We start from the raw sequence: 18,150 nt of genomic DNA on the forward strand, positions 1-18,150 counted from the left end.
AGGTTACTCTCTACTTTCTTGCTTTTTCTTTTCCTGTAGTTTGGTGCTGCCTGTCTTTTCATGGTTAAGTTGGGTTTCACTTTCTGTGTGCAGAATCCCTTGAAGAATCTTTTGTAGTGGTGGCTTTGTGGTCACATATTGTTTTAATTTCTGCTTATCATGGAAGACTTTTATTGCTCCATCTATTTTGAATGATAGTCTTCCTGGATAGAGTATCCTAGGGTTGAAGTTATTTTCGTTCAATGCCTGGAAGTTTTCACCCCAAGTTCTTCTTGCTTTTAATGTTTCTGTTGAGAATTCTGCTGTAATTTTGATGGGTTTACCTTTGTATGTTATTTGTTTTTTCTTTCTTACAGCCTTCAGTATTCTTTCTCTGGTCTCTGTATTTGTTGTTTTAATGATAATATGCTGTGGGGTAGTTCTATTTTGGTCTGGTCTGTTTGGTGTTCTGTAGGCCTCTTGCTTCTGTATGGGAATATCTTTTTCTAGATTTGGGAAGTTTTCTGTTATTATTTTGTTGAATATATTATGCATTCCCTTTGCCTGCAGTTCTTCTCCTTCTTCAATGCCCATGATTCTCAGATTTGGTCTTTTGATGGAGTCGGTGAGTTCTTGCATTTTCTTTTCACAGGTCTTGAGTTATTTAACTAATACTTCTTGGTTTTTCCTTTAATTACCATTTCATCTTCGAGTTCTGAGATTCTGTCTTCTGTTTGTTCTGTTTTGCTGGATTGGCCTTCTGTTTTGTTTTGCAATTCTGTTTTGTTCTTTTTTCTGAGGTTTTCCATATCCTGAGTCACTTCCTCTTTAATGTTGTCTATTTTCATCCTGAGTTCATTTATCTCTTTATTAATCATGTCCTTTGTTTCACTTTGGTGTTTATACAATGCTTCTGTGGTTTCTTTTATTTCTTCTTGTGCTTTCTCAAATTCTCTATTTTTATTGTCTTGGAATTTCTTGAGTGTCTCCTGTATATTTTTGTTGACCATATCCAGTATCATCTCTATAAAATTTCATAGATTACCTGTAGGATTTCTTCTTTTAGATTATTCTTGTGGGCTTCATTGGGTTCTTTGGCATAGTTTATCTTCATTTTGTTGGGGTCTGGGTCTGAGTATCTGTTTTCTTCATTTCCCTTTGGTTCCTGTACTAATTTTTTGCTGTGGGGAAACTGGTTTCCCTGTTTTTTCTGTCTTCCTGTCATTGCCCTTGGTATTGTTATTGTCCCTGTGCTGCATGCAATTAAGTATTTTCTAGCTTGTAATAACAATGATGATATTTAGAATGGAAGGGTGAGAGGAGAGGGAAAGCAAAGATGTAAAGAAAAAGGGAAAAACAAATAAACAGACAAGTAAAAGCAAAGCAAAACAAACAAACAAACAAAAAAGTTTCAAAGATATAAACAGGGAGAGATAGTGTACTAATCAACAGTAAGCTAAACAGGCATTAGAGAGACAGAAAGATGATTGAAAAAAAAAAATCTCCAAGTTCAAATGCAATAAAGTTTCAGTCTTAATAATTTTGGTGTTAGTCCCTCAGCCTCCAATCCTGGAGATTATGTCTCAGAAGTAGTTCTGTTGTTGTCTCATCAAAGGGGAAAAAACAATAACAACAAAAAAGCACCACAAAGTGTCCCAAGTTCAAGTGCAATAGTTTCAGTAAGTTTTTCAGCATGCAGGTGTAGTTGGGTTGTTGTCTCATCAAAGGAAGAGAGAAAAAATAAGAGTCTGGGGACAGCTTTGTGACTGTCTATCTGAGGCTGTGGTTCACCTGCCCACTGCTGTCAGCCAACTGTTGCTGCAGGCTTTATTGATTGCAGATCTTAGGAGTGAGCTTAGCACTCACCTAGCCCAGCAAGCTTTGTTTACTTAGAGTTCTCCTGAGCACAACCTCCACTGTTACAAGCTTTCCCCTTTCCAAGCACATTGGGGGAGGTGACGCTGCACCTGCTTTCTCAGGCCAGCGTGTTTATTTACAGTTCACGTGGGAAATGGGTCTTCCCCCTTCTCCTGTGGAGTTTTCCTCCCACCGCTACTTTTAAGAGCTTTCCTGCTCCTGGTTTCTGGGCATGTGCCACCACTCCTGCCTTCTCTGGCCAGCTTGTTTATTTACAGTTCTGTGAGGGATTGCCCCTCACCCCTCTTCAGTGTTCAGGGCTCCCCGCCCTCTTTGCTATGTGTCTTTTTTGTTGTTGTTGCTTATTATTCAAGTTTTTTTTTCTTTTTACCCTGGGTGAAGGTCAGTCTGTCCAGGGGGCTATGCTGACCTGACCCAGTGTTGTCTGTGGGAGTACTGCCTGCTGCTTATCTCACCTTGTGGTCTGCATCTTCCCCAGCAGTCTGGGTGCTGGCATCTGGCAACATGGGAACCCTCCTGGTTTCTCCATTTAATGTGGAGTGGGAATGCTATGCACAGGCTGGGGGTGTGGAGGAGTCAAAGTTTTGCCTCTTCTCGGTCGTTTTTCCTGTAAAGTGTATCTCCAGTGTCTCTCCAAGATTTTACTTTAGGAAGCACGCTTTCTGCTTCCTCCCTTTATCCGCCATCTTGGAATCTCTCTGACTCCCTTTTCTTGAGTTTGTCTTTAACTCTTCATTTTTATAGATAACTTTCTGTACCTCTCTACTCCAAGGAGGCCTGGCAGTAGACCTGTACTCTCCTCTAAAACCAGTATTTTCTCACCTCATCTTATAAGAAATATCAAGGAAGTTAAGATGTTAAGCCAATTTAAAAATATTTCTAACAGTAAATTGTCAGCACTGACTTGGTAATATATGCTGTTGTAAACATCTGGTATTTTAAAATCATCTGGTACATTACAATTTACCTAAATCCAAACAGTTGATAAGAGTCCCATTTATGCTGATCTCCTTATCAGTACAGAATGCCTCAAAGTGAAGAACATACTTCCAAATATGAATAGCACTTTTCAACATAAAATACCCTTTACATTTTTACCTATCACCCCCCCCATGTCCCTGCTGTAATAGAAATGATACGACTTTGAAGTATGAGAAGCTCATCAGGAGAAAGATAAGACACCTGACTCGGGCCATTCAATCAATCATGGAAGAACTGTTTACCCTCGGTGCCACACAGACAGGACCATCAAGTGTGGTCTCTGCAGATGTCTTCCCATGCTGATGTTCATGTTGTGTTTTCACAAAATTTAATTGTATTTAGTTTCCCTCACAACACTCCACAAAACTCCACAATATTAAGTAGTTTACTTTTGCAAGGCAGGAAGTAGCCAAGGCTTGACACTTAGGTATTATTTCCCATCTCAATGGTCAGAACCTCATTTCATTATTCTATCCCAATGAATGCAATTTATATTTACAAGTATCTAAAATCATTTTCTACTTCTATTTTTGGTTGCTTCAATAGGTTATTTTGCTTTTCCTCCCCACACTAGGAAGAAAGAAGTAAGCTGTGATTTGGAAAAATCTGCCCAGTATGTATAGCATTAAGAATTTCTGTTTCTTATTCTACAAACTGTTTCAGAAAGACAACCTTTCCACTATTCATGTCACTACAAAGATTGCATGATTGGATACCTTTAAACAGCCTCAACATGATGAGGCTGGAGATTGAGCCCATTACCCATGTTACAGAGAGGATGTCTACTTCATTATATGGATGGTGCCCAATAGCTAAGGGATAAAATGCTAAAAGGTATTTGCTAGGAAAATTTGTTTATGCATCATCTTTTGTCACTCTTCTTTGACTCTTAATCCTATTTGACCTCCTTTTTTGACACCTCTCCAATTTCAGCTGGAATAGAGCCCTAAATATAAAAGTATAGCACATAAAGCTAAGACATACAACCTACACATATTTTTCTTGCTTGCTGGCCAAAATAAGCCAGAGTTTTACCTGTATACAGTAGAGCTGTCAGTGGAAATTGCACTTTCCTTTACAGAAAGATTTATCCATCATGCATTGGAGTATTTCCATCATCTTATCATTTGGATATAGAGAATTTCCGGGCCTCTTAGATGGGTGATATATCAAATTGATTTTAAATACTGAGAGAATAGTTTGTTGTTCATATTTAGGCTCTTGTTATCTACTTTCTCGCTGGATTTGGCTGCTTACTTTTCAACATAATTTGAGTGCAATTATTGAGAACCAGTTTCTCAAACAGTTATAATTTTGAAATTCATCTTTGGTGATGTATTTTATCATGTTTTCATTGTGTACATTTTCACCTTCATTTCTCTTGCCCCCTTTATCTAAGGTATTCTTTTACAGCTCAATTCCTTTATTCCAGGAAGTTACCATAGTGTATTACTGCAGTTTATTCAAGATAAACCAAACTTGACATGAGATTCAGGAGACCCCAACCCTAGTTCTGTGGCAGGGAGGAGGACCAAAAGAGAAACAGACAGGCTGTGTTCTGATAATGAGGCAAGGGGAAGAAATGTAGCAGAGAGATAAAACTTAAAGAATTAAAACATGAAGAAGGTCATATAGCAGTAGGGAAATGAAATAGCCAAATGAAGTCACATACAGCCATATGTGGGTTGAACTTTGCTGTTTGCTTCTGTAACCTGCTTGCAAGGGTATATAAGGTGAGACCCCTTTGTTATCGGAGCTCAGCCTTTGGACACAAGTCTGCTGAGTCTGTGCCAGCACAATAAAACGTTGCTTCCTGCTAACCTGCTCAGTGTCCTGTATTTCAGTTTGAGATTCCTGCAAAAATTCCAGTTCTTATTCAGAACGATTTATGACTTTGACAATTGAATAGTTTATATTTTAATCATTTTTATTGAGTAGAAAGTAAAAATACTTGTATATGCCCTCTTGGGAAAATAATTGAGATATGAGACTTTAAAGCAATTGACAATTTATCTTTCCTGGAAATATACTTGTACTACATATTCATAAATATCAGTACTTAATTACATATTTTTACCAACCTAAGCTTCTCCCTAAAGTGTCTTCCTCAGATGTGATACAGAATTCATCCCTCATATTTGGAAATTTTAATTACTTGCAATTCTCTTTCCCTAACCTCTATTTCACTCTTTCTTTCTGCCAGTATTAAATTACTAAATTGACAAACTCACACAGAGAATATGTACCTCAGTCCCCAGATGCTAAGAAACAGAATAATCTTACTGAATTTGTTGTGACACTTAAGTTAGTAAGATTTCATCACTCATAGCTCCTATCTTTGACCCAAGGTCCATAACAGAAGAGATGGGCTCTAGTTCTACCCTCTAGCAACTCCTGTTTATACCCAATGTCTGTTGGCTCCTCTATTATGAATTGCCAAGTACTCATCAGTTCCTGGCAACAGGGACAAATCTCCTTCTGAATATCATTGTTTTACAAAGAGTGTCCCTAAGACAAAGTGGTGTGCCATGCCTCCTGGGCTCCCTGTCTCACAAACCACCTGGACTAGTTTAGAAAACAACCTGTGAGGAAGTTCTTTGGTGCTCCCAAATGGGCTCACACAGAACTAATAAGGTGTGGCAGTGGCTGCACTGGCACCTAGAGCTGACAAATCCCCTCAAGAGCTTCTTGCATTGGAGTGTTAATTACTGTCTGTTGTGACTCCCAAATCTCAAAGGCAGAGCCACCATGCTTCCCCTCCTCTACCTCTGGTAGACTCTACCCCTCTCTCCTCCAAAGCTCCACTGAAGCCTTAAGACATTCTAAAGAAAAATCACAGAAGCCATCATTGTGCCATTTTAAGATGTTCTCTTACAGTGAAAACTATCCCTCAAAGCCTCTATTCTACTGAGCAGTCGTTGCACCTGAATCTATGCCACATGAAAAAAATGCCCTCTTCATTTAGTTCCAGGAGGCCTTTGTACCTCCTTTTGAAGACATGAGTGTTATGCTATATTCTGGTGCAATACATGCAGACAGTACAAAGGATTTCTGTGTATCAAAAGTATCAATGCATGTGTATCACCAGTACAGATTACATGGTAATACTTAAGTGTCAAATAATGGCACTGCATAGAAAGATTTAAGACTAAGAACTACAAAAAGAGAATCTTACAGTCTACAGGGAAAATGGAGAAAGGAAAGAGGTCATCCAAAATAATGCAAAAAGATTAATTTCCTTTACCTCCAAATTTTTAATCTGTCTAAAGGCACTGAATGTAATTTTGGAAGAAAAGAGTCACATATTATTCTATGGCATACTCCTCAGGTCTAATGGATATTAAACTGAATCATCTATCCACTTATTTATTGATCTACCAGGTCAAATACTCAATAATTCTTTTGATCCCACCACCTACGTATCTCCTTAGTTTTCCAATTGTCTATCAGCTTTCTACTACTCACTCATTCATTTTCTCATCAACCTTTTGTTGCTTTCCCTCATCTACCTGCCAACTCATCTCTTTCCCTAATGTCCACTGAATATCTATTGAATCATCTATACCAATTGGGTATCCATCAGCTTCACACTAATTTATTCAGTCATGTTATCATGATTTCCATTGCTACAGGACCCAATGTCTTTGACAAAGATCCTGCAATACTCTAGGCAATCAAAAGAGAAAATAGAGATTCATCTCCCAAAGTAAAGCTTTTAGGGAGGACTCCACAGCCTGCTCTGTCACTGTCACTCAAATTCTTAGGGATATCTTCCTCTCATTCAACTCCTGTAATCCTCTATAATTCAACCTTACTTTGAAACATCTCTCAACTGGATCCTTCTTTTCCATTATTAAGACTTTTGGCTAGCTTTTTGTCCATCTAATCTAGTGACTTTCAAGATGTGAAAGGTTTTATCCAATCCAGACTAACTAAAACAGAAGCTTTGTATACATTGTCCAGAAAACTGTGTTAAGGAGACTTTAAGAAATTTCTGATATGATAATATGTGAGAACTCCTTGAATAATTGATTCTGTAGACCAACCTCACATTCATGTTTCTGTACAGTGCTTTATTCTAACATTATCCAGTTCAAAAATACGTGATCTAAATTCTTCAATGACTCTAATATCAATTTGCCACTCAACTTAGCGAAGAGCATCAAAGTCAACCATAACCTGAGTTGTTCATTACTTCCCTTCCATGTAAGCCACACCCATCTTAAAATTCTTGCTGTTCTCCAAATGAAAAAAACTCTTCTGCATACAAAGGTGACCTTTTTGTGTCACCTAGCAATTCAATGGTTTCTTCGAGAACCATTTTTGATAGATACACTAATATTTACTATTGAATCATACCTTTGGTATTGAAAAAAGTAACATGAATATGACAAATTACTTGCTTCTAGCAATTATACATTAATTTGAGTAAGCTGCTTCCAGAGAAGTAGTCTAACTGGTTTATAATCTACTAATGCCTAAAGAATTTCTTGCCACTATTACAGTGGTAAAATTTGTACACTTTTCCTCACTTTACTTTTTCTTTCAAAAAAGACCATAAAGGGTAATTGAAAATTTACAATTCTGGTGATGGATATTGATAACGTGGAGACCGTGTATGGTGGTGAGGGAGCAATGAGCATGGGAACTCAGTACTTTCTGTTCAGTTTAGCTGTGAATATGAAACTGCTCTAGAAAATCAAGCCCACTGAAAAGCAAATAAAAGCAATTCAAGGTTTGTCTACACTTCGTTGGTTTACAGCAAACTGGAAAGAATTTCCATTCCCAAATAAGAAAAGTTAAGACAATCTACAAAATCATAACTTCCTGAACAGGTGAGAGAGCTGAGATTCCAGGGAAATAGGTACCATGAAATCTCTGGGATAACAAGTATCTTTAGAAAGATGTAGCATGTGAACTTCACCTTTCCTGGGCAGCGAACAGGAGGAGAATGGAGCCTTCACTCAGCTAGTAAGAATTGCTATTAGGTACTCTGCATGAAGACTGTCAGGAAGCCACAGATAAAAGAGGTGCTCACATTTTTTATCAAGATATTTTCCTTATACTTCAAATAGTCCTCACAGGAATGTTTAGGGAAGGGTGGAAAAGCAGAGAGAGCCTCCTGCTTGGCAAGGATGATGTGAAGGCAGCAGCAAACAAAATGTTCCTACCTCCTGCCAACTTTGCTCCCTATGGAACAAAACCCTAAGCAACAGAGCAAAGGGCAGTAAACGATTAACTCCCAGAAACAGAAGATTTATTACCTAGGGAGGGAACAAGAAAACAAAACCCTTGCTAGGTCTGTGGTTTATTTCTATGGGGGAAAAAGAAGTCACCCGTGGGTCCAGGCTGTGAGCCCTATCCTAAGTCTGAAAAAGAGGCAGAGTCACTACGAAATCCCAACCTGGAAGTACAGGGATGAAACATGTGCCAAGTTCAAGAGAGAACCAGGAGAACAGAGAAAAATCTTCCCTTTCTATCACCAGGCTACCAAGAATGGAAAAAAACAAGTAATAGCAGTTTTCCATAGCGAAGAGCCAGCATGTAGAAGGCTCATGCTCTAATGTGAAGACTCATGGGGGACTTAAAATGTTGGATGGGACAGCAACATTGAGAAAAACCTCCAACACCTGGTCATCTATCCCTAAGCACCAGCAATGCTAGAGAAGCTTGGATTAGTTGGTGCACTAGGGATAATTGCAGAAACAAAATTAATTGAGGTACTTCACAACATTTTCAGTCTGAAGGAGTAAAAACAGATGATCATCTCCAACAATGCAGAAAATTTGACATGCTTTCATGTTAAAAATAAGTCTCAGGCCAGGTGCTAATGACTCGTAACCGTAATCCTAGCTATTTGAGAGGCAGAAATCAGGAGGATTGTGGTTCAAAGCCAGCCCAGGCAAATAGTTCACAAGACCTTAACTCAAAAATACCCAACATAAAAAAAGGGCTAGCAGAATGGCTCAAGTGATAGAGCACCTGCCTAGGAGGCATGAGTCCCTGAGTTCAATCCCCAGTGCTACCAAAAAAAGAGAAAAAGTCTCAGCAACCTAGGACAAGAGAACTCTCTCAAACAAATAGATTCCATCTACAAACACCTATAACTAAAATCACACAGAATGGTGAAACACTTAACCATTCCATCCTAAAATAGAGAAGAAGGCAAAGACATCCTTTCCCATCATTCTGACTGATGTTGTAGTAAAGGCTCTGGACAGTTTTTGCAGGCTACAGATAAAATTAAAGAACATGCATATCAGGAAGAAAGAAAGAATTTTTCTCTATTCCTAGTTAACATCACTATCTATGTAGAAAATCCAAATAGTTCATAGAAAACCAGTAAAATTAATTCTTGTGTTTAACAATATCAATAGGTGTGAGGTCAACACACACAAGTTACTTGTACCTCTAATTACTAGCAAGTGATAGAGCAGGTGCTTAGCCTGTGCAGCCCTGGGATCAACCCCTAGGACCACCAAAAAAGAAAACAAATTTAAACAATAGCACACAAATACATGAAAGAAACAGGTACAAATGTAGTAAAATCTGTGCTAGATCTGTGTTCTGAAAGCTATGAAACACTGATAATAGACCTCAACAAACGCTGTGTTCACAGAGTGAAAGAATCAGTATTTTTAAAATATCAGTTTTCTTTCAACTGATCAATATATACAATGTGAGGCCAATCAAAACCCCAGCAGGAATTTTATGGGAACTAACAAGTTGATTCTAAAATATTTATGGAGAAGAAAAGGTTACTGAATAACTAAAATAGTTTGGGAAAAGAAGAAATTTAGACAACTTACATTACCTGATTTCAAAAATCAGGTAATTATAAGGGTGTACTCTATACATTGGGGAACAGAGGAGTTCAGAAATTTAGTCACACATACGTGGTCACTTTGTTTTTAGAAAAGATACAAAGAAAATTTAATGGAGAAAAGACAGACTTTTCAACAGACAATAATAGACAATTTAGATATCCACATGTAAATAAGGACCTTGGAGCCAAACCTCAAACCAGAAGCAAAAATTATCTTAAGATGGATCAGAGACTTAAATAGAACAAATAAGAGATTTAAACATACTCAGACAGAGAATTAAATGCAGATAAAAGTCTTTGTGATTTTGGATTAGGTAACAATTTCCCAGATACAACTCTAAAATCATGATTTGTAATGGGAAAAACTGAGTGAAGAGGTATGCAAAATGCAGCTCCTAAATATTGTATCTAGAATAGTTAGCAAATATTCAGCATTCAGAAAGAAAGTAACCTGGAAGCTGGGTAAGAGATTTGAACAAACATTCCATCAAAGAGCTGCAAATGGCTGAGAACACAGGAAAAAATACTCAATATCATTAGTACTTAAACAAATGCAAATTAAAAAAATAATGAGAACCTCCTTCTCACCTACAGCTAATCTTGAAAAATATAAGTGACCCTAACAAGTGTGATGAATCCAGTGGAATAACAGCTACCCGCACATATTGGTAGTACAAATTCAAATAGTGAAAAACAGCTTGGTACATTTTCAATGAACTTAAACATACCTTTACCATACAAACCTCTGTGCAGTTTTTATGTGGGATTTCATTTCCCCCAGTTGAAATAAAAGCACATTTTCCTAAGTGCTTTCAAGAGTTTTGTTCAAAATTGTCAAATGTTTAAAATGATCCAAATATACTCTTAAATAGTAATTGGAGAAATTATGGTATATCACCACAATGGAATATTATATAGCAAAGAATAGAGTACTATAACATGTAACAATATAAATGTATCTCAAATACATTATGATGGCAGAAAAGAGCCAGAATCTACTATGTGATTCCATTTACATGCTGTATTTCAATAGGCAAACGTATGGAGTCAAAAATCTGATCATTAGTAGCTGGATCTAATTCAAAGGGGAAAAAGAGAATGTTTGTATGACAAAATTTTTCTGAATCTTGATTGTAGTGGTTCTTACACAATTATATACATTTTTAAATGAATAGAAATATACAAAAAGCATGAATTTTAACATGTGGTTTATACTTTAATAACAACATATAGTATTAAAAGAAATTCACTAGTATTATTATTTGTTACAACTAGCATGGAATAATAGGTTCAAAAAATCAAACACAGTAAAGAATTTCTAGGGTTGGCTCAATATTTTGCATTGCATGATAAAAGAAAACCCTTTTGGAAGATTACAGTCTTAGTACTTGTTATCTACTTTAAAACTTAAAAAGCTAAAATAATTAATCTTAAACACTTTATAATAATTACAAAATCCAAGTTATCAAAAGTGTATTTGGTTGTGACCTGTTTGGAAACAAAGAGCATTTGTTATTTATAAATAGCACAATGCTAATTCAGTGCATTAAATATATTTGTTAATTGTGCATATTAAATAATAATCTCATGTTATTCAAAGTGAGCTAATTACTGAAACAAACAATTCCAAAATATCAGTGGTTGACCAGATTGAATTTTTATTCTTATTTAGCCAATATTCCCATGTGAATAACATGAGAGGATGGTTTAGCTGGGTAGTTCTTATTCAATCCGTGAACCAAGACCCTGGGCTGTAACTGTATATGTATGGTGCTTTTTTTTTTTAAATAAAACAATATTTTAAAAGACTTTTAGGGAAAAAAATCCAGTGATGTTTTTATGGTCATTAATTACTGAACAACATTCTTATTTCCAAATACTTTTTAGTGTTGAACTTTTCTGAATACTTCTATTAAATAACTTTATTGTTATAGTATCATTGTATTTTTTCCTGCTCAAGCAATACTTTCCTCCCTTCTGTGGGAATGTTGGAAATGTTTTCTTACCCAGCTAAGAATTAGGAATGTATGCTGAGTCTTATTAGTGTTTTTCTATAGAGAAATTTTTAAGAAACTTTAGTCTAGGAAAAATGCCTATAAAATTACAAAGATAAAATAGGAGTTTAAAATGCAGTAATATTATTGGACATGGGTCACACGCTAAGGGGAGAATGTGCACGGGAGGGGTAGCGAAAGGTAAGGAAACCTAAAACCTGAATGTGATTCATGTGCCCACTGTAGAGGAGCTAATATAGTAATTTTAAACTGGCAGAGGCCACTATGGGAAGAGGACTAGGAAGTAGTGAAGAGGTCTGGTAGAGATGAACCAATGTGGGTTGTAATACACTTGTGCATGGAAGCAATGCTAAGAATCTCTCTGTATGGCTATCTTATCTCAAATTAGCAAAAACGCTGTCTTTCTTATTATCTATTATGTTTTCTCTTCAAAAAAATTGAAGAACAAGAGGGAGGAACATGTTCTGCTTGGAAGCAGACAGGTAGGGAGGTGGTCCAAACAAGTATACACATGTGAGTAAATGTAAAAATGATAAAATAAAAAATAGGAGCTTAACAGATGAGATGCTAAACTGCACTAGTCTGTTCCTACATACCTCATACCCACTCTTAGCATTTCTGTTTTCTGCAATGAAGATTTGGATGACCCCTTATATAAAGGCCTCAAACAAACTGGAGTGCTGTTTGAGGACAAAAGAATCATGGGGTGTTTGGTGAAGAAAACTCAAAATACTGTGACAGTTAGACAAGTTAAAGAAGTGAGAATATAGCATCTTTAGATCTTTTCCTCCTTGATAGGTCATGTGGATATGAGTGGGTTTTTTTATTAATTCTCTGCCTTAATTTCTTTTCCTTCTCTTTGTATATAAAGTGTGTTCATGATGGAAAATTTCTCAATTTAGTGCACAACTTATAGAATATCCTACAGAACCATAACATTTAAGAAGAGGAGTGGGATCCATATGGGAATTCCAGTCAGGGAGATGGGGTGTTTTGACTGAAATCTCTTTTAAATGACATGACTGGGCTTTTCTCTTTCCAATTCCTACCACTGTAGATGAGATGCCCCTGATGTCTGTCTCAATCTTGTTACTGGAGCAGCCTACTTGCTGATTGCCTGGCCTTTAATCTTTTCTTCTATTGATCAGGCCGATATTTTAAAAGTGTGACTTTTTCCAACATATATTAATACAAAAAAAAGTCATTACTGGCTCTCTGTTACCATTAGTTTAGAGTTAAAAGAAAATTTGACCTTCAGTATCGTCTATGATCTGACCATGTCTATCTGCCTCCTTTATTTTCACTACTTCTTCACTCTCCTGCACCTTGCTTCTAGCAACTTTGGATTCACATGCTCATTCCAATCTCTGTGTCCTACTTGTGTTTCTTCTCTTCTACATAAGTGGTCCTTGCATTTCTAGCCTCAACCTAAAGGTCCTTTCATAGAAAGACTTCTGCAATCCTTCTCAATGGACTTACTCTCACTTTAACACTATTCACAGTACATTGTAAATTGCTTCGTCTTCTGTCATCCCTACTACGCAGACACGTTCTCATCAGGACTACCATGTTGACAATTTTGTCTAAGCATAGTTTACTGACACTGACACAGAGTATATATTCCATTGATATTGTTTGATTAGTGCCAATAGAAATTTAGTTAGTATTAATATCTTTTGAGAAGCCTATCTTGTAAGACTTGAAATTCTATTACTCTCAAAGTAGAACTCAAATGTCAAATGGACTTTCAGTTAAGTGAGACTTCAACTCTGTGTGAACTCTCAGAGTCTGTGAAAGGATGTTGACAAATTAAAAAACTAAAAATCAGCTTATTTAAAGAAGTGATATAAGAAGCAAATACCTAGAGTCCTAGAAGGAAATGAGAAGACAGTTATAATCATTTTTGTCTCATTTCTACTTCTTTATCCCTTGTTCAACTATTTATTTTCCTTTCCTTTGAAAGGCTTTTGTGTTCAGATGAGTTATACCCTCAAGCCCAGACCAGTAAGAGCTGCTGAGTGTGTGAGGAAATACAGGAGAAATGCTTCATACAGAGGCATGAGGGTAATATTAACACATCTGACTGAACACTCCTAATTTCCCAAGACCCATATTATCTTTTTGTTCAAATTAACAAATTTGTCCTTTATTAGAGTAATTATGTCTTTGGTACTTTATATATTATCTCATAATATGTATTTATATTGTTTCTAAAGATTCAGAGAAATGCAGGCTTCTCAGAGATTGGGCAAATTCAAAATTTTAAGTTGATATAACAGCAAACCATTCAGTCTCCTACAGAATGTCACCAGTACATACCATGTCATCTCCTTCTGGTTGCCACGGCAATGGAACTCAAGCCTGTCATGTCTGAGTTGTATGGAGAGCACAAAGGCAAATCACTTTCCTCCAAATGGTGAATATGAGCCATCAAATTGCCAGTTTGGATGTCAGTCCAGAGAATTGTCCTGATAGTTTCTGCCAGGCCCCCTTTACTTCTTTATTCCTCAGACTATAAATCATGGGATTCAGCATGGGTGTCAAGATGGCATAGAAAAGAGAGATCAACTTCCCCTGAAGGACAGAGGGGCTGGAGTGGGGCTGGATGTAGGTGAAAATGGCTGTGCCATAGCATAGGGCTACCACTGTGAGGTGAGAGGCACAGGTGTGGAAGGCTTTCTTCCTCCCCTCTGTGGACTGGATCTTCAGGATGGTGGAGATGATTTGGATGTAGGACAAGAGAACCAAGCAGAAGGGTGTCATCAAAAGGATGATGCTAGAAGTCATTATTACAATCTCGTTGGAGGAGATATCCACACAGGTCAATCTGACTACAGCCAGAATTTCACAGGATATATGATCAATACACTTGTTTGTGCACATGGGAAGCTGAAAGGTGATAGAAGTATGGATGAAAGAGTTGATGGAGCCACTGATCCAAGAACAGATGGCCAACCTTCTGCACAGTCCTGCATGCATTATGGCAAAGTATCGCATGGGGTCACACACTGCCACATAGCGGTCATAGGCCATCACTGCCAGGAGAACAAACTCAACCCCACCCAGGGCCAGAGAGAAGAATAACTGGGCTGCACAGCCCAGGAATGAAATCACTTTATGTTCTGCAAGAAAATGCACCAGCAGCTGAGGGACTATGCTTGTAGCATAAGACACATCCACAAGGGATAGGTTGGTGAGAAAGAAATACATGGGAGTTTGGAGTCGGCTATCCAGTCTGATCAGAACAACAATGAGAAAGTTCCCCAGCAATGTCACCAGGTACATAACCAAGAACAGGACAAAGAGAGAAACTTGAGTGTTCCAGTCATTGGACAGACCGAGGAGAATAAATTCACTCACCCAAGTCTGATTTTCTGGTTCCATTTAAAAATGTGAGGATTATTAATCTGTTGAGAGAGTCAGAGAAAAAAAAAAAAACTAACAGAAGCAATTGAATAGCCACACAGTATTTTTTTAGGGATATATCCTATAAAAGACCTGCCAACCATTTTATCAGTATTTAGGTCATTGATGAGGCCAAAGTAACAGACTTGATCTCCATGTGCTTTTCAATCAACTCTGCTCCAGAGAGAGAGTTCAGTGTCTAATTAGGACATGTCTCAGGTAAGTCGGCTACAGCCTGGAACTAACGCAGAACAGTTTTAGGAGTCCAACATATTTAACAGTTACCTATATTCTTGGATAAGGAGAGCATAGTAGTTGACAGTGGTAGCTAAAGTGATAAATAATACAAAGATGGAATGTTTAAAAACTACACCAAAAATGTTAACTGGATCCATCCTCATGAAATAAAGAGTCGATTGCAAAAAGAATGATTATGAAGGAGAAAGGATTTGTGGAAAGATGTAGAATCAAAGACCTTAGTTTTGAAACTTGAGTTTACTTAGCAGGTATGTTATTTCTGTTTAATGATAAGCTTTCAAATAGAAAATAGCTTCACCTTCAACAACTCACAAGTATGTTTAGTTCAATGATCGAAATCTTAAGGGAAAGTAATTGTGCACTACTCTTGAGAGTAGAACTGCAACACTGTGGGTGGTTGTAGGAATATGACCTCAGATTTGGCGTATCAATGTAGCAAATGTGACTTCCTGTCCCATCCCTTGCAAAAAAAGAAGATATAAATGAGTTGGTATCCTTTGGTACTTTTGATAATCTTTGGTTTTTCTACCTTTAGTAGGCTGCTGAAGGACATCATAAGAGTCTTAGTTCTTAGCATTTATCTGTTTTATACTTGTCACCATTAAGAATCTATTCTTGGGATATGAGTATAAAAGAAAACATAAGAATATGGAAGCTTAAGGTTGGGCATGCCCTACCATGCCTACAATCCTAGCTCCTCTAGAGGTAGAGATTAGAGAATCACAATCTGAGGTCAGCCTCAAGACCTTATCTAAGAACAAACTAAAAAGCAAAAGAACTGTGGTGTGACTTAAGTGGCACCATGCTCTCAAGTGCAAAGCTTTGAGTTCAAACCCCAGTTATAAAAAAAAAAAAAGAGGAAGCTTAAATGAGATACAGTGAGATAAAGGGAAAGTAGGTATTTAAGAAGCTGTAGTCATTATCCAAAGCAGAGAATTAGTATAAATTCTTATAGACGTACATTGAAATGGAAATTCCCTTCTGATGACTTTTGTCTAGCCAATGCTCTTTCAGTAAAACTCATATGACATGTTATCTACTTTAAATATCAAACAGGAACATGTTATACTTTTTAAAGATTTTTATAACTGACTCACTGTTATTGCTATTTTTTATACCTTGTCTGTATTCACCAACATTCCATTTATTGGAGTGTGCAAAATAAGGGAAAATAGAAGAGATAGGAGGCAGAGGGGACTGTGAGTGGAAACAGAGTCTTGGTCAGACCAGGTCTCTGAGCTGAAAAAGGAAATTGTCTCACACTAGCTCTCTTACTTGACAAAGGACAAAACAAAACAATTAGCTCCAGAAATGCCCATCTCAATCATGTTTCCTATACAAATAAAACCTTCCCCAATGTCTTTCTCAAAGCCTAATCCTATGCAAAATACAAATTTACTCACATAATTTTCATGAACAGATCTATAATCCATGTGTTCACAAAATTAAGTTTATCTTGGAAAGAAAATTTTTATACAATCCATAATCTACTTCTGACCTATACTAACTTTTATTTTACTAATATTTATTTTATAGCAATTATGTACATCATCTATAGCAATGTCACACACACACATAGAGAGAGACATATATGCTCCACAGCAAGGTACTTTTCTAAAATAGACTGCAGAGTTAAATACTTTTCATTGATCTATTAGTTAATTAATTTTAACCAATGAAATTGCTCTCCATTTATTTAAAAGGCTATTGTATTGATTTTAAAGAATTAATATCTAAGTAAACTTTTTCCTACACTCACAGTCTTTATATAGACTCATGGTAAATAACAAAAATGGAAATACCATGAGCTAGCCAAATAAAGGAGAGAAGGTTGCTTGTCCAGATGATTTTAATATGCCTGCAGTTCATATTATCTCCATATTGCATTGGGCTCACCTTCCAGCTAAAGAGAGCTTTTATTCTTGTTTTGTGGTGAATGGACTAGATGGCAGATGATATGCTTCAGTTCTAACCTTTCTATCAAGAAGCCAGAGCTTGGTCTTTTCAGCTATAATCAATTTGCAGGCTCTGTAGCTTTCCCTAAACCTCATTTTTTCATTGAGTGGAATAACTAAGGAAAATTGTGAGGATCTTTTTCCATTGCTCTGTACAAACAAGACAATGACAATCTCTTAGCACAGGATTAGGCAAGAAGTTGACATTTAAGAGGCCATGCTATGTAGCTCATTCTTCTATACAAGTGTGACATGTGATTCCTTCTCAGTATTTCTCCAACCCCAGCTATGTTATCTGTTTGCCTGGCATCTATGGCTCCCTTAATAAACAATGAAATCTTATTTCACCTTCTCTTAGTTACATCATCCTCCTATTCAGCAAACTTCATGGCATACCTCTCCGCATATGTTTTGAGTTTTCATTGTCTACTGACAAAAAATAATTCATACTGTCTGCTCAGAATACAGTATTAAAGAATGACATAACCCTATTGTTCATCTCCTTAGACCTGAGTACTCTAAGGAGGAAATATTTCTTCTTTTGTTTTACGAATTGTGGTAATTATTGTGGCAATAAATAAAACACAATATGCAATAAAATACGATGCATATAATTGAAATAATCAATGAAAATCACCTCCTGACAGATGCATCACTAACACCTAAAATCTGCTTATGTTGAGCATTATTCTTTTTTGTAAAATATTTAAAATCAAATTAGACTCAATGGGAGATTTATCATATGAAATACCCAAGCTTACTATGAACTAAAATATCAGTTTATACTAATCCTTTTCAATCAGTCAGGCACAGGAAGAGCTGGTGATGAGGTATTGACAGAAAAGGCCAAGCT

At 36.8% G+C, this 18,150-nt stretch overlaps 1 protein-coding gene across 1 annotated transcript; it reads right to left on the reverse strand.

Annotated features, from left to right (window-relative positions):
- Window positions 1–14,109: 14,109 nt before the first annotated feature.
- On the reverse strand, window positions 14,110–15,063 carry LOC109679142 (olfactory receptor 2F1-like). Its single transcript, XM_020154457.2, has one exon. The coding sequence runs from the start codon at window positions 15,061–15,063 to the stop codon at window positions 14,110–14,112; it is 954 nt and encodes a 317-aa protein (XP_020010046.1).
- Between the last annotated feature and the right edge of the window lie 3,087 nt (window positions 15,064–18,150).

The sequence above is a fragment of the Castor canadensis genome, chromosome 2, assembly GCF_047511655.1.
Source record: "Castor canadensis chromosome 2, mCasCan1.hap1v2, whole genome shotgun sequence".
Lineage (NCBI taxonomy): Eukaryota > Metazoa > Chordata > Mammalia > Rodentia > Castoridae > Castor > Castor canadensis.

Excerpts from the sequence above, each read along its gene's own strand:
- LOC109679142 (XM_020154457.2), bottom strand. The coding sequence starts at position 15,063 with ATGGAACCAGAAAATCAGACTTGGGTGAGTGAATTTATTCTCCTCGGT.